Source organism: Giraffa tippelskirchi, chromosome 7 (assembly GCF_054371585.1).
Source record: "Giraffa tippelskirchi isolate mGirTip1 chromosome 7, T2T-mGirTip1v1.2.pri, whole genome shotgun sequence".
Lineage (NCBI taxonomy): Eukaryota > Metazoa > Chordata > Mammalia > Artiodactyla > Giraffidae > Giraffa > Giraffa tippelskirchi.
In genome coordinates, this window is record NC_137281.1 from 56,024,136 (window position 1) to 56,047,462 (window position 23,327).

Genomic DNA, 23,327 nt, shown 5'->3' on the forward strand with positions numbered 1-23,327 from the left:
GGTGGCAAATGCTGCTTTCACCCCTTCAGGTGAAAGAATTTGCTTGATTCAAGAAGTCACAGAAGTGTCCTGTTCAGAACGGTAGGAAGGAGAGGAGGGCAGACCAGCTGCCAGGCTCCAGAGGGGGAAGATGATGGAGGCGTCTGTGGGGCGGCAAAGGGAATCAGGTCTGAGATGAACGTTAGCTCGTGTGAGGTGAGCCGATGCTCTTGGCCAAGGACACTGGCCAATGTCGGGGGACCGTAGTGGAGAAGACAAGGGGGATTTGGAAGATAGAGAGTGCCCAAACGAGGGATGAGCGTGTCTACAGCTTGGCACTGGGCTGGGCAGAGAAGGCGAACTGTGCTGAGATCCAGCCTGAGTGAAGGTGCAGTGAAGGTGGGCAGGATTTCTGGGGTCGTGAGATTTTACTTCCTCAAATTTTTGTTGCCGATTAATTGTCCCATCATCTCCATGAGAGCATGAATGTGGACTGTTTCCTGACTTTCTGCCTCTTCTTTGTGCCAGGGCCTGGAACTGGGTTTTGCGTTAGATACTCGGTATGTATCTGCTGAAGGGAGGAGAGCGTCACGCTGGCGTCACCAAAAGGCACTCTTTGTTCTTTGTTTGTTGGTGGGGTGTTTTGTTTTGGGATTTTTTCTTTGACAGCACTGCATGGCAGGTGGGATCTTCGTCTCTGACCTTGGATCGAGCCTGTGCCCCCTGCAGTGGAAGCACAGTCTTAGCCACTGGACCACTGGGGAAGTCCCACAAGGCAGCAGACTTCTAAACTGCAAGGAAAATGAGGATCACACATACACTCTGGGGCTCCTTTTAGGAGTGAGAGAGTGAACCCTAACAGAGGGTTCCAGTAAGGCCTGGGGAATCCCTGGTGATGCCCCCCACACCTCTCTCTGTTCCCTTGGTAACCTGCCCTCACCCCAGCACCCCCTTACATACTTGGCTATTTACATGTCTGGCTTCCCAGTAGGCCACATGCTCTGCACGTGTGTGCGTGTGTATTTCCTGCACAGGTGCGTGTTCACACTTACCCAAGTGCATAGCACCTCGCTGCCGCTCAGTGAATGTAGGTTGATTCAATCACTCATCATTGTCAGTCATCTAAACTGGGACTGAAAGTGCATAAAGGGTTTCTGCAGTGGTTATTTTATCTCCCCTTATTAGGTGGTCTGGGCAGGAAAATTTCTCTCCGTTTTGCACCTGAGGAAGGTAGGACCTAGGTCGTAAACTCATTTGTACGTTGGGATAACCATTGAGGCAGTTTAAAAAATTCTGATGCGTGAATCACAAGATATTCACTCTTTGATAGTATGGAATTCCACCTGGGAGTGAGTGACCCTGTATGTGTGTGCGTGTACATGTTTAAGATCTGCAGGCATTCCTACGTTCAACAGCGTTTAAGAGCTCCTGGCCTGTGTTATGCGTGTGTGCATATGTGCTAAGTCGCTGCAGTCACGTCTGACTCTTTGAGACCCCATGGACTATAGCCCGCCAGGCTCCTCTGTCCATGGGATTCTCCAGGCAAGAAAACTGGAGTGGGTTCCCATGCCCTCCTTGAAGGGATCTTCCCGACCCAGGGATCGAACCCACATCTTTTATGTCTCCTGCATTGGCAGGCGTGTTCTTTACCACTAGTGCCACCTGGGAAGCCCTGCTGGGTTAACATTTGTCAATGCTTCTCCAGTGTTAATGGGCAGACACATCACCCCGGCATCTACATAAATTCTGAGTCAGCAGGCCTGGGGAGAGACCTGAGAGTCCACATTTCTACCCAGCGTGCTGGTGAAGCTGCAGCTGCTGGTCCATAGGCCACACTTTTCGTAGCAGTGCCTGGGGATCAGGGAAATTCTGAACAAATGTGGAGAAGAGAGAGCACAACGCATGTGAGGGGAAAAGGCAGGGGTGTATTGTGTCTGAAATTTCAGATACAAAGACATATTGTTCCGTGAACTTGAAAGTGACGTTGTGACTGGATGGGCTTGTCCCAGTCTCCTCCTTCTTCCTGATGTAGCTCATCTGTCTCTTCATGTTGGTGTAACCCTTCAGATTCCCCGACCCTCACTTGGAAATAACCAAGAATCACTCACTCCTTTCTCTCCCATCCTTGCTAGTCCTTTTATTGAGCACTTATGAAGTCAAGATGGAATGTCTTTGTTTTTACTGTCTATACTATAAGCTCTTGGAGAGTGGGGCTGTTTTTAAATACACCACTGTGTCCAGTGTTGACTATGGTATCTGCCGTGTCCTAGGTGTGGAGAATCCCAGAATGTCACATGACTCAGCTCTTCAGTCCCAAACATCGAGATTAGCTACCTAGACTAGAAGTGAACAGCACTGCCCCACTAGGTAGAGAATTCTAGGTACCAATACTAGCTTTCCTTTGACTATCAGCCTCAGTTTTCTCACCTGTGAAATGGGGGTGGTAACAGTTGCAGCTGCTCATGGTGCAGATAAAATGACACGGCCCATGCCCAGGGCTTAGGGTGGGGCCTGCACACAGGAAGTTGCTGATACAGAGGCTGAAAATCTACACACGCAAAACAGGGCTGCAAGGAATCCTTAATGTTTCCTTTGTGTTTGGCTTTTTAGTCAGGCCTCATAAGGACACGAAAAAATGAATTCCTCATCTCGCCATTACCTCAACTCCTGGCCCAGGAACACAACTACAGCTCCCCCGCAGGTCACCATCCTCACGTGCTGTACAAAAGGACAGCCGAGGAGAAGGTCCAGCGTTGCCATGGCTACCTGAGCTCCAGCCAGAACCCTGCGGGTCACCCCCCAAGTCACACTCCCCACACCTCTTGGAGTCCAGAGAGAGAACGTCATCATGGAAGGTTGCAAAAGCAGCATTTTTGTGGACGACGCAAGAAATGTATGTAAGGAAACCTTTTCTTGTTCTCTTCCTCTCTGGGCCCTCGACAGTTTTCCCGTGCATCACTGGGTGTGCTGACTTTGCAGATTAAGACTGGGCTACGCTCAGCCCCCACTGAAGTTAGTCTTGGAGATGAGCCAAAAATCACCCCTGTCAGACAAAAACTAGGTGATCCTTTTTTTTTTTCAGTTAGACTGGAAAGATTTTTTTTTCATCTTTTAATATCTTTTTAATCATATATCCCAATATTATTTTAGTCTCTGTCTCTTTTCTGTATAAGAAAAGGACCTAGTCTTCCAAATGATGAGAGAGATCAGAGGTGAATTCCCAGGTGTGGGTAGGTATTCCTTTTGAAGGTTTGAATCTTCCCTGGTGGCTCAGATGGTGAAGAATCTGCCTGCAATGCAAGACACACGGGTTCAATCCCTGGATCGGGAAGATCCCCTGGAGAAGGGAGTGGCAACCCACTCCAGGATTCTTGCCTGGAGAATTCCATGGACAGAGGATCCTGGCAGGCTACAGTCCATGGGGTTGCAGAGTCAGACATGACTGAGCAACTAACTCAACAGACTTCCCAGTTAACGAGAATATTGGCACCTGATCGGAGGTGGCGATGGAACATAGGAAGCCTTGGACTTGGTTTGTGACCTGGGCAGAACCATCTGCATTTTCCATACCAGCAGTGTCCGACAGAAATATAACAGCCCCATATGTAATTTTAAATTTTCTAATAGCCACATTAGAAAATGCTTAAATAGGTAAATTAGCATGAATGATATATTTTATTTAACCCCATATATACAAAATATCATCTCAGTATGTCATCAATATACCAATGAAGTACCAATTTAAATGATGTATTTTATATTCTTTTTTCATATTAAATTTTAGAAATCCATTTATTTTACACTTAGAGAACAATTCCAAATCAGACAATAAATTCTCACCAGAAATGCTTAATCTGTATCTAGATTTTATAAAACTTAAAGGTGAAAAGTAGACTTACACAGTCAAATTGTTCCATATGTAAAGTTTTTCAATAGCTGAATCAAATACTGTCTTTTAAATGTAAAATGAAATTAATAAAAATTAAATAAAATTAAAAAATCCCATTCCTTCAGTGGCATCAGCCACATTTCAGAGTCTCAGGAGCCGTGAGCAGCGGGTGACTACATGGTTGGGCAGGGCAGCTGGGTGGTACCCACGGAGCAGAGGAAGTTGTTGATCACTAGTAGTCATGAAGGACAGCTTCTAGCACTGTAATTGGTTTCGGGGATTTGGTATTACTGAAATATCCTTTTTAAGGAACATCTATTTGGCATGAATTTGTAATACTAGTGGTATTAAGGATAGTGATGATATTCATAGTGGCAATGACATACTTAATATGAAATATAAAAGCTAATCTTTAAGGCAGTTTTATGATTAGATATTATACTCATTTCACTGATGAGGAAACTGAAACTCAGAGTCATTTATCAAAATGGCCAATTGAGGTTTTAAATTGAGCTCTAAATGATTTGATCATTTCATTTTTCTCTATGGAGAGCTGACTTCACGATAATGACTGTACCAGTTGTTACAGTATTAAATGTATCTATAATACGTACGGTCCTGAGCTTTCCAAATGCATTTTTCCTTCCCAGCAACCCTTGAATCTGTCACAGTCCATTAACTAAAGGGATGGTGCCTAAATCTAACAGGTACTTTGAGGTCTCTGCTCAGACACTATGGCCAGTATCCATGCCTGCACCTTATCTATTACAAAGCATTTAATAGAATTTCAAATATCGCTTCTGACTATTCTGTTTCCAGAGCAACTAAATTAATATCGGGTCAAAGAGTCCTACTGACCACTTATTTTGTGCTATATTAAAGTTTGTGTTGATGAAACAAGAACGTGGGCAGCATTCTACAGGATACGTATTTGTAAACTTTAGTTAGAAAATAATACACAAAGTATATATAGAAAAAAAAGGAGAAGGGAGTGGCAGAGGATGAGATGGTTGGATAGCATCACCAACTCAATGGACATGACATTGAGCAAATTCTGGGAGATAGTGAAGGACAGGGAAGCCTGGCCTGCTGTAACCTATGGAGTTGCCAAGAGTCAGACATGACTTAGCGACTGAACAGGAACAACAGCGATACAAAGTGTGATAATGAATTCAGAAGCAAAGGACAATGTCTGTGTCTGAAGTTTCTAAGCAATAAAATAAAACGAGCACTTTCTGTTTTTAAAGATTCTTCCCACAATACTGGTTTTTCTTGACCCACTCTTCCAGCTAGAATTGTAGCTTGTTTTCTTTGACTCTTTGGAGAGCACTTTTGAGTTACTCAATCCGTTTGTCAGTCCATCCATTGTACCTTCTACTGAAAGAGTCTCTCTTAACCACAGATTAGGTCCAGAGTCCCAGAACAGGTAGAGTGGCATCGTTTGTCAGGAGATGAGCGAAGTGCTGGTTACTCGGTCTCCCTCCTCCCCTTGCTTAGGTGTCTGTCTGTCTCCCCGGCTGATCTCTGCTGACAGCCCTTCCAAATGCTCTTCTGTTCCTTGCAGATGCCCCTAAGCCTCCCACAGAGGACACCTATCTCAGGTTTGATGAATATGGGAGCTCGGGACGGCCCAGAAGATCAGCTGGCAAGTCACCAAAGGGCCTCAGCGTGGAGACCCTTGTGGTGGCGGACAAGAAAATGGTGGAGAAGCATGGCAAGGCCAACGTCACCACGTACATCCTCACGGTCATGAACATGGTACGAAGACAGCCAGGACCCCAGCCCTCTGCCTCCCTAAGACAGCTCAGAGTCATGGGATTCCCATGCGTGAGTTAAATAGCAGATGCAGCCACGTGAGTCTATTGAAAAAAATTAAGTTGGAAGGAAATTGGCTTCCTACATGAATATGTTTGGCCAAATCAATGCATACTTGCTCATAAATATGTCTTATTGATCTTCCCTTGCAGTTTTGGAAATTTTAAAAAAAATTTTTTGTTTTTCCTTTTTACTCTTCTCTGATTTCAATTTGTTTCAACAGGTTTCCAGCCTCTTTAAAGATGGGACCATTGGAAGTGATATAAACATTGTTGTGGTTAGCCTCATTCTTCTGGAACAAGAACCTGTAGGTGCCACACTTAATTTCTTTTTTCTTCATTCATTCTGCCATTCAGGATACACTTAGCAAACACCTACTGTGTTGCCAACCCATGGAATTGTCATTAGAAATTCAACTTTGAAAATTTCAAATTACCCTCAAGGAAAGTACAGTCCAATAGGGTTGTGTATTTAAATACTAAAACCTCACAAAATGATAATTTATATATAAACATGCAATATATGTATAGATATACAATGATATAAAATATTAAAAATGCATATGCAATATGGCTACAAAAAAGTAAAATGAATATACAAAGTAGAATATAGATATTATAAAATATTATGCAGGCTTCACAAGGAAAGTACATTTGGTAGGAGATTTAAATGTTAGCTGGATTTGGCAAGTTGGAGATTTTGGGTAATTACAAAAGGATATTTTGAAAATATACTGATAATAAGTCATCTGAAAATTCGGGTAAAAAGCTTACTGTTTCCCAGCACCACCTTAGGTACTATAGAAAATAAACAAGGGATGTTTAACTGCCCTTGACTTAGTTACAGGGAGATGCAAGCAGAACATATCATCAAGTGTTAAATTGTACAGCACCTCCTGCTTTGTAGTGTTTTGATGTTGCAACTGTATTTTCTGAGGTGGGAATTACCAATCTATTTTTTAAGTCCCCTAAGGCTTTTCCTCTTCATCTGTAACCCCAGTCATGAATGGACAAAGCAGAGAGTCAGAGATGAGGCAAAAATGAATATAATTGCCAGGTCTGTAGTGCTCCAGAGGTTAACAATGTATCAAATTATTCTTAGAATTTTAGAAAAGAAGAAAAGGTGTATGTTGTTTGGGAGATACTTCTAATTTACCACTTATACTGTTCCCAAGGACTCAAAGTTAGCAGCATCCTAATTCACTGATAATTAAGGGTTTTGTCTAAAAACTCTCAACTTGACCCAAGTTAATAGTTCTCAGGAAAAATTTGATTAAAAAATTATTTTAAGAGTAGGTCCTTGCTTACCCTTTAGAATATTGTAATTATTTGTTTCTTCATCCATTCAGTGAGCTTTCAGTTTATTGATTGATGGATTATAGCCTATGATGTGCTGAACCCTTTCCTGGAAATTTTGACATAGGAGTAAGCAAGCCATGGTCAGTTCTGTCCTCATACTTGACTGAAGGATCCACTGAACTTTATCCCCACTAAGTAATAATTACATTGTAAAAGTAATAACAGTTCTATAAAGATGTTACCAGTGTGAGACGAACAAAGGTGTTTCTAACTGATGCCAATTTATTTGTTATAGAAATACAACTGGTCACAAATCACACTACCAAAACTCTGTAGTTACTTCCAATATTGTGAACATTTACCTGCAACAGTTTTAAACACCAATTATGTCCAACTTTAGCTCAAGTGTTTTCCTCTGTTGACCCTTCCCCCAGAAACATGATGCTTCTGTGTTTGCCTGTACAAATGGAGTGATGCAACATTCTCACGTCTGTCACACATTCACACTTTGATTTGTGCGGGTTTCCCGTAGGGAGGATTACTGATCAACCATCATGCAGACCAGTCTCTGAATAGTTTCTGTCAGTGGCAGTCTGCCCTCATTGGAAAGAACGGCAAGAGGCATGACCACGCTATCTTACTCACGGGATTTGATATCTGTTCCTGGAAGAATGAACCATGTGACACTCTAGGTATGATATGAACACATGCTTCATGCACACCCATGTTAGCTAAAAACAGTCTGGGAACTTTCTATTGGGTGAGTGGCTCTTGCGATTCTTATTAAGGAGACAATCTTTAAATTGTGGAGTATCCTCATTGTACCCTCTCTGAATATTGTTCTGTTTAACCGAACTCAATGTGAAATGGGGGCCCCTTTACTTTATTCCTGTTGTATTTTTCTTTATTAAACTTTGTAATGATCCTGCAGGCATAAGATCAATTATCATTTAACTACACAAGTTGTAGGCTATTCCCTAAGCATCTTGAGTGCAGAGCTGGATAGCTGAAAAGAGCCTGCCTAGTCTCAGTGGCACTCAACTGTGCCCCTAAGTAAGCATGCTTCTTTTAAAAAGTTATTTGAACTTTGAAGGACTCAGCTGAAAGTATCTGTAAAAAGAAACAAAGTGTTAAGTTCTACCCTTATCTATTTAGAGAGGACAGAGAGCCAAATACCTTTAGCATTTTTCTGCAAATAAATAAATACAATCATCTTTTAAACTAAAAGTGTGCACAGCATTTGGACATCAGAAATGATCAGGAGTGTTTGCTTTGGATTTGAAATTGCTCTCTCAACAGGGTTCGCCCCCATCAGTGGGATGTGCAGTAAGTACCGGAGCTGTACCATCAATGAGGACACAGGGCTTGGCCTGGCCTTCACCATCGCTCACGAGTCAGGACACAAGTAAGTGACCCCTCGATGCACCGTTTTATATGAAAGCCAGTTGGGTGGTTCACTGGCTATCCTCTAATGATTATTATCGATCTGGGTGGAGTAAATAGGATATATCTTATATAAGGTTTACAATAGTACTTGACTGTTTTTTTCCTTTGTGAAAGTTGCTCAGTTGTCTCCGACTCTTTGAGACCCCATGGACTGTAGTCCACTGGGCTCCTCTGTCCATGCAGTTCTCCAGGCCAGAACATTGGAGTGGGTAGCGGTTCCCTTCTCCTTGGGATCTTCCAAACCTAGGTCTCCCACGTTGCAGGCGGATTCTTTACCATCTGAGCCACCAGGGAAGCCTATGAATACTGGAGGGAGTAGCCTATCTCTTCTCCAGGGGATCTTCCGAACCCAGGAATCGAACCAGGGTCTCCTGCATTGCAGGTGGATTCTTTACCAGCTGAACCACAAGGAAGATCACACTTAACTGTAACAAGGGCCCAAACAAAGGCCAGTCATTGTCAAGGCTCTTGTTGAACAACATTTGATAGCTACTTAGTATTCCATTGTGTGTGTAAATGGACTTTGTTGTTGTTGTTCAGACTGTAAATAACATGGCCTAATAGTTAAATTTTGAAGGAGACAGGTCATAAGATTTTGATAAAACTTTTGACATGAACCAAAGAAATTGCATGTTATCTTCTGATAGGCTGTTAAATCAAAGTAAGTTAGAAAATTTTAAAAATTTTAAGTTCAAAATCCAATTCAAGCTCTGTTTTCTTATGTCCAGAAAACTACACTATGGTGCTGGTTTAATGACCTTTTCCTCTTAGAGGAATGGCTTTGATCTCTCCCCATCTTATCCCCATTTCTATGACTCTTACTCTTGCCTTTGGTGCTTTATACATAAATTTCCCTGTGCTTTTGACTTTCACAAATATATTTAGAAAGACTGTCTCCCAAACAAACCCCTTAGCTTCTTGGTTAGGTACAAAGAAGAACTGAATTGGACAAAGTGGAACTTGGGAAAATGCTTTCCCTGAGTGTATATTGAGGTTAATAAATACCTGTGTGTGGATCCATCACCTCTAATACCCTGTATTAACACGTGTATGTTGAATCTAGAAAAGTAGCATAGATCTTATTTTTTGCAAAGCTGAAATAGAGACATAGATGATATAGAGAACAAATGTATGGAGACCTAGGGGGAAGAGGCAGTGGGTTGAACGGGGAGACTGGAATTGATGTATACACATCACTGAGTATAGAATAGATAACTAGGGAACCTGCTGTATAGCACAGGGACCTCTACTCAGGGCTCTATAGTGACCTAAATGGGAAGCAAATCTAAAGAAGAGGGGGTATGTGTATACATATAGCTGATTCACTTTGCTATACGGTAAATACTAACATAGTATTGTGAAGCAACCAATAAAAATTAATTAAAAAATTTTTTAAATCCCTGGGGCCCTCACTGATCAGCTCACAATATATAGCCATCCTGCCATTACCAACCTAATAAATTGAGAGGAATGATGGGAAAATGGCTGGTTTGTAGACGTGAGTCACAACAGAATCATTGTTCTTGTCGTTCAGTCATGTCCAACTCTTTGCAACCCCATGGACTGCAGCACATCAGGCTTCCCTTCAATATCTCTCGGAGTTTGCTTAAACTTATGTCCATTGAGTCGATGATGCCATCCAAAAGGAATTGTATCTATAGTTATAGCACAATTATTTATTTGAAATAGGCTACCTTTGAAGGATAGCTATGTTGACAAATTGTCGTATCAGAATAGCATGTTTAATTCCACAGGAGTTCTATCTGCCTCATGAAACTATGTTCTTAAGAGGCACATTTCACCTCTTTCAATAATTAGGATAAAAAAAAACTAAATCAAGGATAAATTGATATCCCTCCATTCTCCACCTCCAGAGAAAGGTCGCAGAAAGCTTTTTGGGCACTGAATTGTTTCTGTTTAACATGTCCTGGAGGAAGCTCTGTCTGTGTGGGTATAAACATCAATGCCACATTTATGTTACCAGTTAGGACATTTGGGGAGTCATTGAAGTGTAATGTATATGATTTCTAGGGAGTAAACCACCTAAAATTCTTTTTACTCTGCAATTCCTAGAACCTTCTTTGGTGAAATGGGAGAAACTAAATTCTTCTCAAAAAGTGCATTCAAAAGAATGTCCCTCAGCCCCTTCAGTTAATGGATTCAACCATTAGTTTTGAAAGATGTTTATGACTATAGGTAGGGGGATTTAATTATATAGAGTTTGTGATTTCAGACGATAAATTGATCACCATTAGAAGTTCATATGTAACATATATATCCTCATGCATAAACAGTCAGTAAACAACTATAATCAGCTTCTTTCTATACTTCCCTCCTACTCATTCTGAACTTCCTTACCACAGTTCCGTGAATGGTGGCAAGAAAATTTTTTTTCTGTTCAGAATAAAAGAATTTAACTATCTCATCATTTTAGTTTAGCTTAGAAATCTTGACCAAATTTTTCTCACTCTTAAAATCTGTATCATGTATACCATTCTTTGATTTGGGGGCCAAAGCTTAGTATAACAAAATCCTTATTGTTCATTAGAATTTTCCACATGAATTTTACATATATTACTTGTAGTAAAATACACTCATATGCTGTATAGTACCTTGTTTTGTCTTTCTCCTTTCTTATTGTTCAGTCGCTAAGTCATGTCTGACTCTTTGCAACCCCATGGACTGCAACACATCAGGCTTCCCTGTCCTTCACTAATCTCCTGGAGCTTGCTCAAACTCACATCCATTGAGTTGGTGATGTCATCCAACCATCTCATCCTCTGTCACCTGCTTCTCCTCTTGCCTTCAACCTTTCCCAGCATCAGGTCTTTTCAAATGAGTAGGCTCTTCGCGTCAGGTGGCCAAAGTATTGAGCTTCAGCTTCAGCATCAGTCTTTCCAATGAATATTCAGGATTGATTTCCTTTAGGGTGGACTGGTTTGAGCTCCTTGCAGTCCAAGGGACTCTCAAGAGTCTTCTCCAACACCACAGTTTAAAAGCATCAATTCTTCAGCATTCAGTCTTCTTTGTGGTCCAACTCTCTTTTCTTACAATTTCAATATCTCTGTCCCTCACTTGGGTTCCCTGATTCTCAGTGCATCTTTTTTGTTCTCTGCTTATAGTTTGGAAAATGGGTTCATAGAAGACTTTTGTTTTCTTTCTGTTTTAGTTTCGGCATGGTTCACGATGGAGAAGGCAACCCCTGCAGGAAAACGGAAGGCAATATCATGTCACCCACGCTGACTGGAAACAATGGTGTGTTTTCATGGTCTTCATGCAGCCGGCAGTACCTCAAGAAGTTCCTTAGGTAAGACAGGCCAAGACCAAAGGCATTCCCAAGTTTGGAGGAGTGACCGTGAATGGTACTTAATAGACATGAAAACAAATACTTGGTGGGTTGATGATGATGATGATGATGTCATGACTGTTGCTGAAAAAAATACATTGAAGGCCTAATACTGTGTTTAATGCACAGAATGCCTCAGTCAGTCCTCACATCAATCCTATTATTATCCTCATTTTAGAGTTGAGGAAATTGAGTCTTAGGGTAGTTAATAGTGTTACTGAAGGTTCTACAGCTGGTAAATTGAGGACAAAAGACACACTTAGATCTGTTATGGCTCCAAAATCTGTGCTTAGGACTGTCTCCTCTAAGACATCCAGAGGTTGCTGGGTATGTTATCTTTTTATTGTGACTGATTATTTTAATCTAGTCAATTAACTCAGTCATAAGAGTATTAAAAGTACTAAAATAGAGTGTTTGTTTTACAATGAATGGAGCATTGTGGTGATTGGCTATTTTGTTTGAAATGGCCTGGAGCTAACTCAGTGTCCAAAAGACATCCAAAGGGCATGATAGCTATGTAAAATTCCTTCAGTAACTCAGAACTCCTAGATTTATTTCAGCAGTAAAATGGGAGTTAGGAAGGTAGCACTGTTTGATTCATATTAAATGATGAACACCAACTTGAAACTCTTTGAAGTTTCCTTTGATTTTATTAAATATAATACGTATTTAACCATTTGGACATTATGCAACACTAGAGGCATTAGACAGGTATGTATGTATCTCATTTTATATGTGTGTAGATGTACCTAGTTGATCTATGTTGATGCACAAGAACACTCAGGTTCTAAAGGCATCTCCTCTTGACCAGGTATTAGGGAAACTAACCAAGTTTCTGTGGGAATTAATATTCTTCATACTTTTACTTTAACCTCTACCACTGCATATTATTTGCAGATGTTTACAGAATTAGCCACACACACAGGCGAGGATGATTCAGTGGAAGGATGTCAAACCAAATGATGCCCCAAAGGACAGTGAAATATTGACAAAGCTTTTGCTACGTGTCTTTGTCACATAGGAGATTTTCTTACTAGTTTTCAATTTATGGTATGGGGCCTAAAGTTACCTTTCCTATCTCATGTGAGAATGAAATCAATAAAGATGATAAATCAAGGTCAACTTAGTATAAATTGAATTTCTTACTATAAATTGAATGTCATGGATATGACACAGTTAAATTCTTTTGGCTGATGATGACAATAAGAACAACAAAAGCTAACTTTGAACGCTTCCTGTGCTTTGTTGAGCATGTTACATTGTCTTGCTTGATCTGTGAACAACTGTTATAGAAGTCAGATTATGTTAGTAATCAGATACATAGGAGTTGCTCATATTGGCTTGGTTGACTAGGGACCCCATTTGTCTGACTCCAAAGTCACGTGTAACCACCATGCTGTTTTATCTCTCACTGATACCCTAGATTAATTATTTAAGTAAGTGGAGATAAGGTGCATGCAAATCCATCCCATTTGAACTGTGTTTTTTCCCAACACATCCCAGTTCAGAATACCTTGGGGAGATTGTTCTGCTTTGTTCCCATTGTATCCTTTCTCCTGATTTCTTTCAAAAACCTTATTCATTTGTTGCTCATAAAGATTACTGGAGGTAAAATACATCTTTGACCACACCCCATTATCTGTTTTAAAAAAAAAGCACAGCATGACTTTCAACTTTGTGGAGACAGGTGATTGTCTCTAGTTTATTTTGTGACTTTAGTACTCACCACAGAGCAGGCACTCTGTAAAAATTTGTTGAATATTGTTGAATGAGACTGTCGGGGAAAGTTGACTTTTTCCTTCTCCTTACAGGTCAAGCTTAACCAATCAGATAACTATAACTTCCAGTCCCACGTAAATACTTTGTGGTACTGTAAATTTCATTTTCTTAGACAGGACAGGACTCACTCTTAATTTTAAGCACGTGTCTATTTCTTTGCCATGTTACATTTTTCTTTGCATGAATGCATTCAGAAGTATAGTATTGTGTGTGGCTAGATCACAGGTAAACATGGTAACTAATAGGGATGTCTTATTGCAGCACACCCCAGGCTGGGTGTCTGGTGGATGAGCCCAAGCACGCAGGGCAGTATAGATACCCAGACAAACTGCCAGGACAGATTTACGACGCTGACACACAATGCAAGTGGCAGTTTGGAGCCAAAGCCAAGTTATGCGGCCTTGGTTTTGTGAAGGTATGTTTGCTTGTGATTTCAAACTTACAGTAAGATTCTATCATGTGTCTGTGTACCTAACAGAAGTGTAAACATTTGGTTTGCTAAAGCCAAGGGTTAGAGTCTGGGTTACCTCTGAAATGTCATTTGTTTGGCGTGATAATTAAGTGACAATTTGACTGTCAATGAATTAGCCAGACTTATCCCCTGTAGACCATGCCTGGTTTAAGTACCGAATTCCTCCTCTGTAGACGACGATTTTATCACAAGTAGTAAATCTAGATACAATGGCTTTCACCTAATGCTTGTAACTGTTTTTGTTCATTTTGTTGTGTTTCATACTTTATTTTTTTAATTAATTAATTTAATTGGAGGATAATTACTTTACAATATTGTGATGGTTTTTACCATACATCAACATGAATCAGCCACAGGTATACATGTGTCCCCCCATCCTGAACCCCCTCCCACATTCCTCCCCACCCTATCCCTCTAGGTTGTCCCAGAGCACTGGCTTTGGGTGCCCTGCTTCATGCACAGAACTTGTGGTGGTCATCTATTTTACGTATGGTAATGTACATGTTTCAATGTTATTCTCTTAAATCATCCTATCCTCGCCTTTAATGTAATTCATATAAGACCATCACCCCCCCCCCAAATGCACACATATACCTTTTACAGTAATATGAACATGATCTTTGGCAGCTAACTTCTTTTGGTATGTAAAAATTCAAGGTGAATCTTGAGTAATTTTAACAAGATTTTTGTGTCAAGTCTTTCTTTCCAGGAACACTTTCCTGCTTTGTAAATAAGTTTGATTTGTATAATTTTTTTTAGATTCTGCATATAAGAGATATCATATGATATTTGTCTTTCTCTGGCTTACTTCACTTAGTATGATAAACTTCCCAGGTGGTACAATGTTAAAGAATCTGCCTACAAAATGCAGGAGACCCAAGAGACATGAGTTTGATCCTTGGGTCGGAAAGATCCCCTGGAGTAGGAAATGGCAACCCACTCTAGTGTTCTTGCGTGGAGAATCCCCACGGACAGAGGAGCCTGGTAGGCTACAGTCTGTAGGGTCACAAAGAGTCAGACATGACTTAGCGACTAAGCACAGCACAGTACATGATAATCTCTAGGTCCATCTGTGTTGTTGCAAATGGCATTATTTCATTCTTTTTTATGGCTAAGTAATATTCCATTGTGTATACATATACCATATCTTCTTTATCCATTCATCTTTGCTGCACACCTGAAACTAACACAACATTGTTAATCAACTATGAAAGTGAAAGTGAAAGTTGGTCAGTTGTGTCCAACTCTTTACATCTCCCTGGACTATACAGTCCATGGAATGCACCTCTGTCCATGTAGTTCTCCAGGCCAGAATACTGGAGTGGGTAGCCCTTTCCTTCTTCGGGGGATCTTCCCAACCCAAGGATCAAATCCAGGTCTCCCACATTACAGGTGGATTCTTTACCAGCTGAGCCACCAAGGAAGCCCAAGAATACTGGAGTGGGTCTCCTATCCCTTCTCCAGGGGCCCTTCCTGACCCAGGAATCGAATCAGGGTGTTAATCAACTATACACCAATATAAAATTTAAAATTAAAAAAAGGAAGTCTTATCTTTTTATGAAAAAGATACATGGGAAAAAGCAAAATTCCAGGATGTAGAAATGGGAGAAACATTCTTCTAATTAGTCGACAGCCACGTCACTGACCATCTCAACGTCACTGTTAAGTTGGTTGATTCCTAGTATCCAAAGAGAAATATGGAAATTCTAGGTGTCTGGATACATGGAAATTATGGAGATTTATATTCCCATCTCTATGTCTGTTCCCTCACCTCCTCTCTCCTCTCTCTTCCTTTTCTCTACCACCATTCCCACCATCAGCAGCACCAGCACCATCCATCACCCTGTAGCAATTGCTAAGCAAGCCTCTGCTCCACACAAGGCGTTCCACTTAGAGACATATTTCACTTTTCCTCAACCTTCACAAAAGCCTTTTGAAGAGAGAATTATCACCTACTTTTTAACTAGGGCTCAGAGACTTTCATTTGCCCAAAGCCACACAACTTTTAAATGGTGGAGGTTAAACAAATCTCCTCACCCATACTGATGTCACACTTCCTTCTCATTAGGTAATACCAGTGTTTCCTCAACTTCAGCATTAACATTCAGTCCTTAAAAACCACTTTTATTAGTTGTGCCATATCTCTGTATGATGGCTCACTTGTTGCTTTTTTATGAATCAGCTCACTTGAAAAAAACAGAAGTCCAGTCCTAAGAAATAATAACCCCCAAACCACTGGTTTGATATGGGATTACATGTGTTTCTAATGCAATTTAAGTGCATAACTATTAGAAAAATTTATGCATACCCCATTCACATTTTTTTGGTATATCCTCCATGGTGCATGGATCTTAATTTGGCAAACACTAGTCTATTATATGTATAAGTTAACAAATTCACAATTGCTTCTAACTAAGGTGAGGCTTTTGGCAGAAAAAAATAGCCATTCTTTTCTTGGAAAAAGTTTATCTGCTAACTTTGTCTCTTGTCATTCCATTCTTAAAGGTATTGCCAGCTTACTGCTTTGCTAATCATATATGCAGCACTAAATATGCAACAAATGCACAATTGGTAATGACTTTGATTTTCTTTAGAAATACAAAGTGAGCTTGTAAAATGACTACTGGTAATTCTCTGGTGGTCCAACGGTTAGAGCTCTTCACTTTCACTGCCAAGGGTGTGGATTCCATCCTTGACTGGGGAACTAAGATCCTGAAAGCCACACTACACAGCCAAAAAAAAAAAAAAATGACTCTCATTACTTGAGGATCATATATTCAACAAGCATTTGTCAGATGCCTGTGCAGAGTTTAAACAGCTATCCTGAAGTTATAGATCTTTCTCTGGAACCAAACCATATTTTTAAAAGATATTATTTCAGTGTGATGGTGTTTCCTAGGAAATGGTGCAGAGGGACATGGAAATTTGCAGAAATTGAAAGATTGCAGAAATTGAAGAAAGGCACAGAAATAGGGATGTCTGGAGGGGTCGGGAGATTTGATATGCAAATATCAAATCATTGTGTTGTATGTGTGCTCCGTCAGGTCTGACTATGACACCCTGGACTATAGCCTGCCAGGCTCCTCTGTCCATGGAATTCTCCAGACAAGAATACTGGAGTGGGTTGCCATTTCCTTCTCCAGAGGATCTTCCCAACGCAGGGATCAAACCCACGTCTCTTGTGTCTCCTGCATTGGCAGGCAGATTCCTTATCACTAGCTCCACCTGGCAATCCCATATGTCAGTTATTTTTTGTTGTTGTTCAGTCACTCAGTTATGTCTGACTCTTTGCCACCCCATGGGCATCCCTGTCCTTCACCATCTCCCGGAGCTTGCTCAAACTCATGTCCATTGAGTTGGTGATGCCACCCAACCATCTCATCCTCTGTCATCCCCTTCTCCTCCTGCCTTCAGTCTTTCCCAGCATCAGGGTCTTTTCTGGTGAGTTAGCTCTTCACATCAGGTGGCCAAAGTATTGGAGCTTCAGCTTCAGCATCAGTCCTTCCAATGAATATTCAGGATTTATTTCCCTTAGGATTGACTGGTTTGATCTCCTTGCAGTCCAAGGGACTCTCAAGAGTCTTCTCCAACACCACAGTTCAAAAGCATCAATTCTTCGGTGCTCAGCTTTCTTTATGGTCCAACTCTCACATCCATACTGGAAAAGCCGTAGCTTTGACTAGACGGACCTTTGTTGGCAAAGTAATGTCTCTGCTTTTTAATATGCTGTCTAGGTTTGTCATAGCTTTTCTTCCAAGGGCAAGTGTCTTTTAATTTCATGGCTGCAATCGCCATCTGCAGTGATTTGGGGACCCAAGAAAATAAAGTCTGTCACTATTTCCATCGTTTCCCCATCTATTTGCCATGAAGTGTTATGTCAGTTATACCCCCCAGTAAAAATTATTTTAAAAAGAATTTGACATTGGGAGGGATAAAGAGAAATTTTCTAGTATCTAAATCACAGCTACTTTGTAATCTACTAAATTTACTACATCATATTTCAACTTCTAGTAACTCTCCCACGGACTTAGGTTCCAACTATATTGATGATCTTGTAAGTTTCTCAGACATTTCCTGCTTCCATGTCCACAAGCCTTTTTGTGCTTTCCATCCTGGAAGGCTGCATGGCCATGAAGACAAATATCTCTCATTTTTTATTATTATTGTTAAAGATTCAGCTCAAATATTACCTTCTTTTTTCCCCCCAAGGAAACTTAAACTCCACTTTCCCTGAGCTCTATTTTTACCCTTTATGTCACCTTCATAGAGTTGTGATACTAATATTTTAACTGTCTATGTATATCTGTTGCCTCAGTAGACAGAGAATGTCTGCAATGCCTGGCATGTACCTGATGTATTAACAGATACTCAGTAATTACTTATTGGATTTACAGTGATAATCAAAGTCCACATATTTCTTGTGGCCGTTGCACATAGCATGTGGGGTTTTAGTTCCCTGAACAGGGATTGAAGCTGTGTCCTCTGTATTGGGAGCATAAAATCTTAACCCCTGGACTACCAGGGAAGTCTGATCAAAGCCCACGTATTGTTAGCACTCCCATTTTTAGAACGTGGAAGATTTTGCCTCCATCTCTTTCTCATCGCTCCTCAAGGAAGCAGGAGTGGCTTCTCTTAGAGAAAGGAGCCAAAGATGATTCTGGAGTTTGGGGCTTGTGCAGCTAATAGGATGGGGGTGTCATAAGTGAGCTGTGGAAGGCTGAGTGTGGAACAGATTTGGGTGGGCAGCTGGGGAAATGTGTTTTGGTTGTGTTAAAATTGAGATGTTTGATAAAGTTGGATTGGCAGAGACCTTTAACCTTTTGCGCATTTCATACTTCCCTTAAAGGGGCATCCAATCATTAGAAACAGTAGGAGAAGGTGGGAACCTGGGGACCGGACAGAACCACGTACAGTGCTGAGACTCTGTCCTTAACAATCACATCCAGGCAACACAAGACATTTGGAGTCTCCATGGTTATTTTCTCTTTCCCTTAAATTATGACTTAAGTCTAAGAAATTATAGATAAGGGAAAGTTAGATGAATAGGCTAAAAAAATAAAAAGAGGGACGAACAAGAGAAAAAAAAAAAATGCAAACTCTGATTTCTGTTTACTTTGAAAGGAAGCCTGCTCCGAAGGCTCTTGGGTCATCAGAGCGCATCGTTGGCTATAATTACGCTTGACTTCTGTGCTCCACCACAAAAGAAATGACGTGTTCGCACAGCCTGTCGTGTTTCACTCTGGAATCCCTGTGTTTTGCTTGGTTTTCTTGGCCTCCTCTGGCTGCCCCTTTTCCTCGGCCCTGTGGCTTGGCATTGGCCGCAGAATGGGCCTCCGTTGTTTTGTCCACTGGGGCCATTTGTTGGCTGCCACACTGGCTCTGGGTGTGGGTTATGGCTTGACCTGGGCTGTAAGAGAGAAAGCAGTTTAATTCTGAGAGCCTTTCTCGCTGCCGCTTTGTTTCCGTGGTGACCTCCCATCCCTCCATTTTGGTAGAGACGGGTTTTTTTCCACCTTAACTGATCCCTCTTGGATCCAGGGTGACCTAGATGGGAACACACGGAGATGATGAACTTCATTCATCTGGCTGGAAGGCTGCCTCATGCTTTCTACTAATGTCAGTGACAGGTCCATTTCCATGGGAAACATTTCCAGGTTGTGTCTTCTGAGCTGTGTTGAGATTAGGAAATACTTTGTGCAAGCATGCTAAATCACTTCAGTCGTGTCCGACTCTTTGTGACCCCATGGACGGTAGCCCGCCAGGCTCCTCTGACAATGGGATTCTCCAGGCAAGAGCACTGGAGTGGTTTGCCATGCCCTCCTCCAGGAGATCTTCTCGACCCAGGGATCAAGAGGTCCTTCCCTTCTCTTTTTAAGAGACAGATTATACAACCCACAAGATGAAGCTCGCTGCCTGTACCTCCTGTTTCCCTATGTTTTCTCAGTCTAATGGAACACTTTTGTTGTGAAAGATTTCTAAGTACATTCTTGCCATGTTTTTCTAACCATGGAATCTCTATTAACTGGAATGCTTGGAGAATAGGGTGCCTGGTTCATTGAATTTTCAGGGACCCAGCAAGTGATCATAAAAATCATTTTGTTTCCTCCATCTGTTAATGTTTTCCCCAAAATGGACCTTGGTCAATAGAATGTGTCAAATGAAACAGAATGACTCTGGTGATTCGTGATTTTGACCTTCCATTTATGATGTCATTCTGAAAAGCAAGTTTACCTTTGAGCTGGAAGGAATCTGGTTCAGTCACTTTACTTTATAAATAGACAGTCAAGGGGTAGAGAAGTTGAGAGCTTTTTGACATCCGTTAGTAGTAAATGCAGACCCAGCACGATGGTCAAGGACCCAGACTCTGGAATCGGGCCAGTCTGAGTCCTGTCTTTGCCACTTACCAGCTTGGTGACTTGATAGCTTGAAAGTGTCAGTATCTTACTCAGTTTCCTCATCTAAATGAGTTGATATAACGCAAGGGTCCCCAGTCTTTTAGGTACCACGGACTGGTTTCGTGGAAGACAGTTTTTCCATGGAGCAGGGCAGTGGCAAGGGAGTAGTTTCAGGATGATTCAAGCACATTGCATTTATTGTGCTCCTATGAGAATCTAATTTCGCCACTGACCTGACGGGAGGCAGAGATCAAGCTGTAATGAGCACGATGGGAGCAGCTGTAAACACAGATGAGGCTTCGCTCACACACCCACAGCTCACCTCCTGCTGTGCACCCCGGTTCCTAACAGGCCTGTACTGGTCCATGCCCTGGGGCTTGGGGGTCGCAATATAAAGAGCTAGTGTCCACCACTAAATGAGGTTAATGACAGTATTCATTACCTGTGGCTGCTGTAATAAGTTTCCATGAACTGATTGAGTTAAAACAGCTCAAATGTATTTTCTTGCAATTCTGGAGGTAGACCTCTGAAATGTATCACACTGGCCTAAAGTCATGAGTTGGTGAGGTTGTGCTCCTTCTGGAAACTCTAGAAGAGGAGGCATTTTCTTGCCTTCTCCAGCCTCCCGAAGTTGCCTGTATCCCTTGGTTCATGGCCTCCTCCTCCTCCCTCTTCAAAAGCCAGCAACACCTCCCTGAGTCCTCCCCACAGTGCCATCTCTCTGGTTCTCTTCTGGCACCCTCTTCTCTGTTTAAGGACCCTTGTGATTTCCTTGGGTCCATCTGGAAAATCTAAGACCATCTCCATCTCAAAGGCAATGGATTAACAACATCAATTTTATCTGCAACTTTAATTCTCCTTTGCTATATCACCTAGGACAGTCACAGGTTCCTGGAACTAGGATGTGGTTGTTTGGGTAGGGGAGGGCATCGTTCTGCCCACTGCAATCCAGCCTGTTGTTGTTTAGTCGCTCAGTCCTCTCCGACTCTGCGACCCCATGAACTGTAGCCCGCCAGGCTCCTCGGTCCGTGGGATTTCCCAGGCAAGAATACTGGAGTGGGTTGCCATTTCCTTCTCCCATCTTCTGCCATTTCCTTCTCAAGCAAATAAATTAGTTTGAGAGTTAATTTATTTCATAGGTCTGGTGTAAGAATGAAGTTGTCCAAATGCTTGAAAGCTATAAAGGTCAAGAAGGCAATGGTGATGATCATTTACACTTTTATCCTTGGGAATAACCCTCCTGAGGCATGTGCTGATTTTATCACTTATTCATAGATGAGGAAACTGCAGTTTGAAGGGCTTCTATAGCATGTCCATAGGTCATGCAACCTGGGAAATGCAGGACAAGGCTTTGAATCAGAGTTGCATTAATCCAGTCTTGGTCTATTATACTTTGATGATGATAGTGGTGCTGATGATGGTGATGATGGTGGTGGTGATGATATTGGTGATGGTGATCATGATTACATGCCGAATCTCTTAGTTAAAAGTTTCTAAGTTAACCATTTTTACCTCCTAGTCATTACTAAACACATATGAATATACAGACAATGTAGAAATTTCTTGCTTATACGTTTGCTAGGATGTTTTACTAGTTACTTTGTCACCGCTAACTTCACTTGCCTCTCCTTTCCAGATAACATCCCATTTCACTCACCTCAAAACAGAATATGATGTACAACAGCTTTGGATATTTTCATTTTTATTGTATCATCACACTGACCAGCTCCTTCTTTCCTTTCAGGACATTTGCAAATCCCTTTGGTGCCACCGAGTGGGCCACAGGTGTGAGACCAAGTTCATGCCTGCTGCGGAAGGGACCGTTTGTGGCTTGAGTATGGTAAACTGCATACTTGTTAGTTTTTAGTTCTAGAGACTTAATAACGTGGTGGACCCAAACTATCTGTATCGTGACCTCAGAATGGAACGCTTGGCTGCATCTATTTTCTGACTTCGCTTTAAATTAACTAGCTATTCTTTAGCAGCTCGTCTAAAACTCAATGCTAATATAACCAAGTTGGCTCCACTTTTTTTAAGAAGGATTTTTTTCTCCTTCTGCTTTTGTTTTCCTTTTTTAGATGGAGGCTTGGGCTCAAGTGTTTCTGATTCAGTGAGCTGGAGGGTTTCATTGTCTGTTTGCCATTTTAAAACTTTATATTTATTTATTTGGCTACGTCAGCTCCTAGCTGTGGCACACGGAATCCTCTTTGGGTCATGTGGGCTCTTCCATTGCAGCACACGGACTCCCTATTGTGCTGTTCAGACTCAGTAGTTGCAACAGATGGGCTTAGTTGCTCCACAGCACATGGGATCTTAGTTCCCCAATCAAGGATCGAACCCATGTCCCCTACATTGCAAGGCAGATTCTTAACCACTGGACCACCAGGGGAGTCCCTCGACTGTTTGCTTTTTAAACTTGATTCAGTATAGACAAGTCTCAGGAAGCAGATATTTCCTTTAGTAACAGAGAAAGGACTGTCCCTCCATACAACGCATCTGAGACTCACCTCCCAGGGCCATCATTGAGCTTCTGACATGCCCAATAGCAGCATTCTGTCCCTTATAGCAAATTCTCTTCAAAGATGCTGTTAAATTAGAAATACCTACATGTTCTAATATTTGTTGTTCAGTCACTAAGTCATGACAGCTTCTTACGACCTCATGGACTACAACATGCCAGGCATCCCTGTCCTTCACTATCTCCCGGAGCTTGCTCAAACTCGTGTCTATTGAGTGGGTGATGCCATCCAACCATCTCATCCTCTGTTATCCCCTTCTCTTCCTGTCCTCAGTCTTTCCCAGCATCAGGGTCTTTTCCATTGAGTTGGCTCTTTCCATCAAGTGACCAAAGTATTGGAGCTTCAGCATCAGTCCTGTCAGTGAATATTCAGAGTTTATTTCCTTTAGG

The 23,327-nt window shown here is 41.5% G+C and overlaps 1 protein-coding gene across 4 annotated transcripts in view; it reads left to right on the top strand.

Moving 5' to 3' along the window:
* Positions 1-23,327, top strand: part of ADAMTS18 (ADAM metallopeptidase with thrombospondin type 1 motif 18) — a 151,172-nt gene that overhangs the window by 70,766 nt on the left and 57,079 nt on the right. For 3 of the 4 annotated variants that reach the window (XM_081505760.1, XM_081505763.1, XM_081505761.1), the window contains 8 exons: positions 2,590-2,872; positions 5,433-5,626; positions 5,907-5,990; positions 7,514-7,673; positions 8,281-8,386; positions 11,597-11,734; positions 13,814-13,967; positions 22,164-22,259. In XM_081505760.1, coding sequence (XP_081361886.1) covers positions 2,590-2,872; positions 5,433-5,626; positions 5,907-5,990; positions 7,514-7,673; positions 8,281-8,386; positions 11,597-11,734; positions 13,814-13,967; positions 22,164-22,259 — 1,215 coding nt within the window. Of the gene's footprint in view, positions 1-2,589; positions 2,877-5,432; positions 5,627-5,906; positions 5,991-7,513; positions 7,674-8,280; positions 8,387-11,596; positions 11,735-13,813; positions 13,968-22,163; positions 22,260-23,327 lie in introns of all 4 variants that reach the window. The other variant, XM_081505764.1, reaches the window with a different exon arrangement.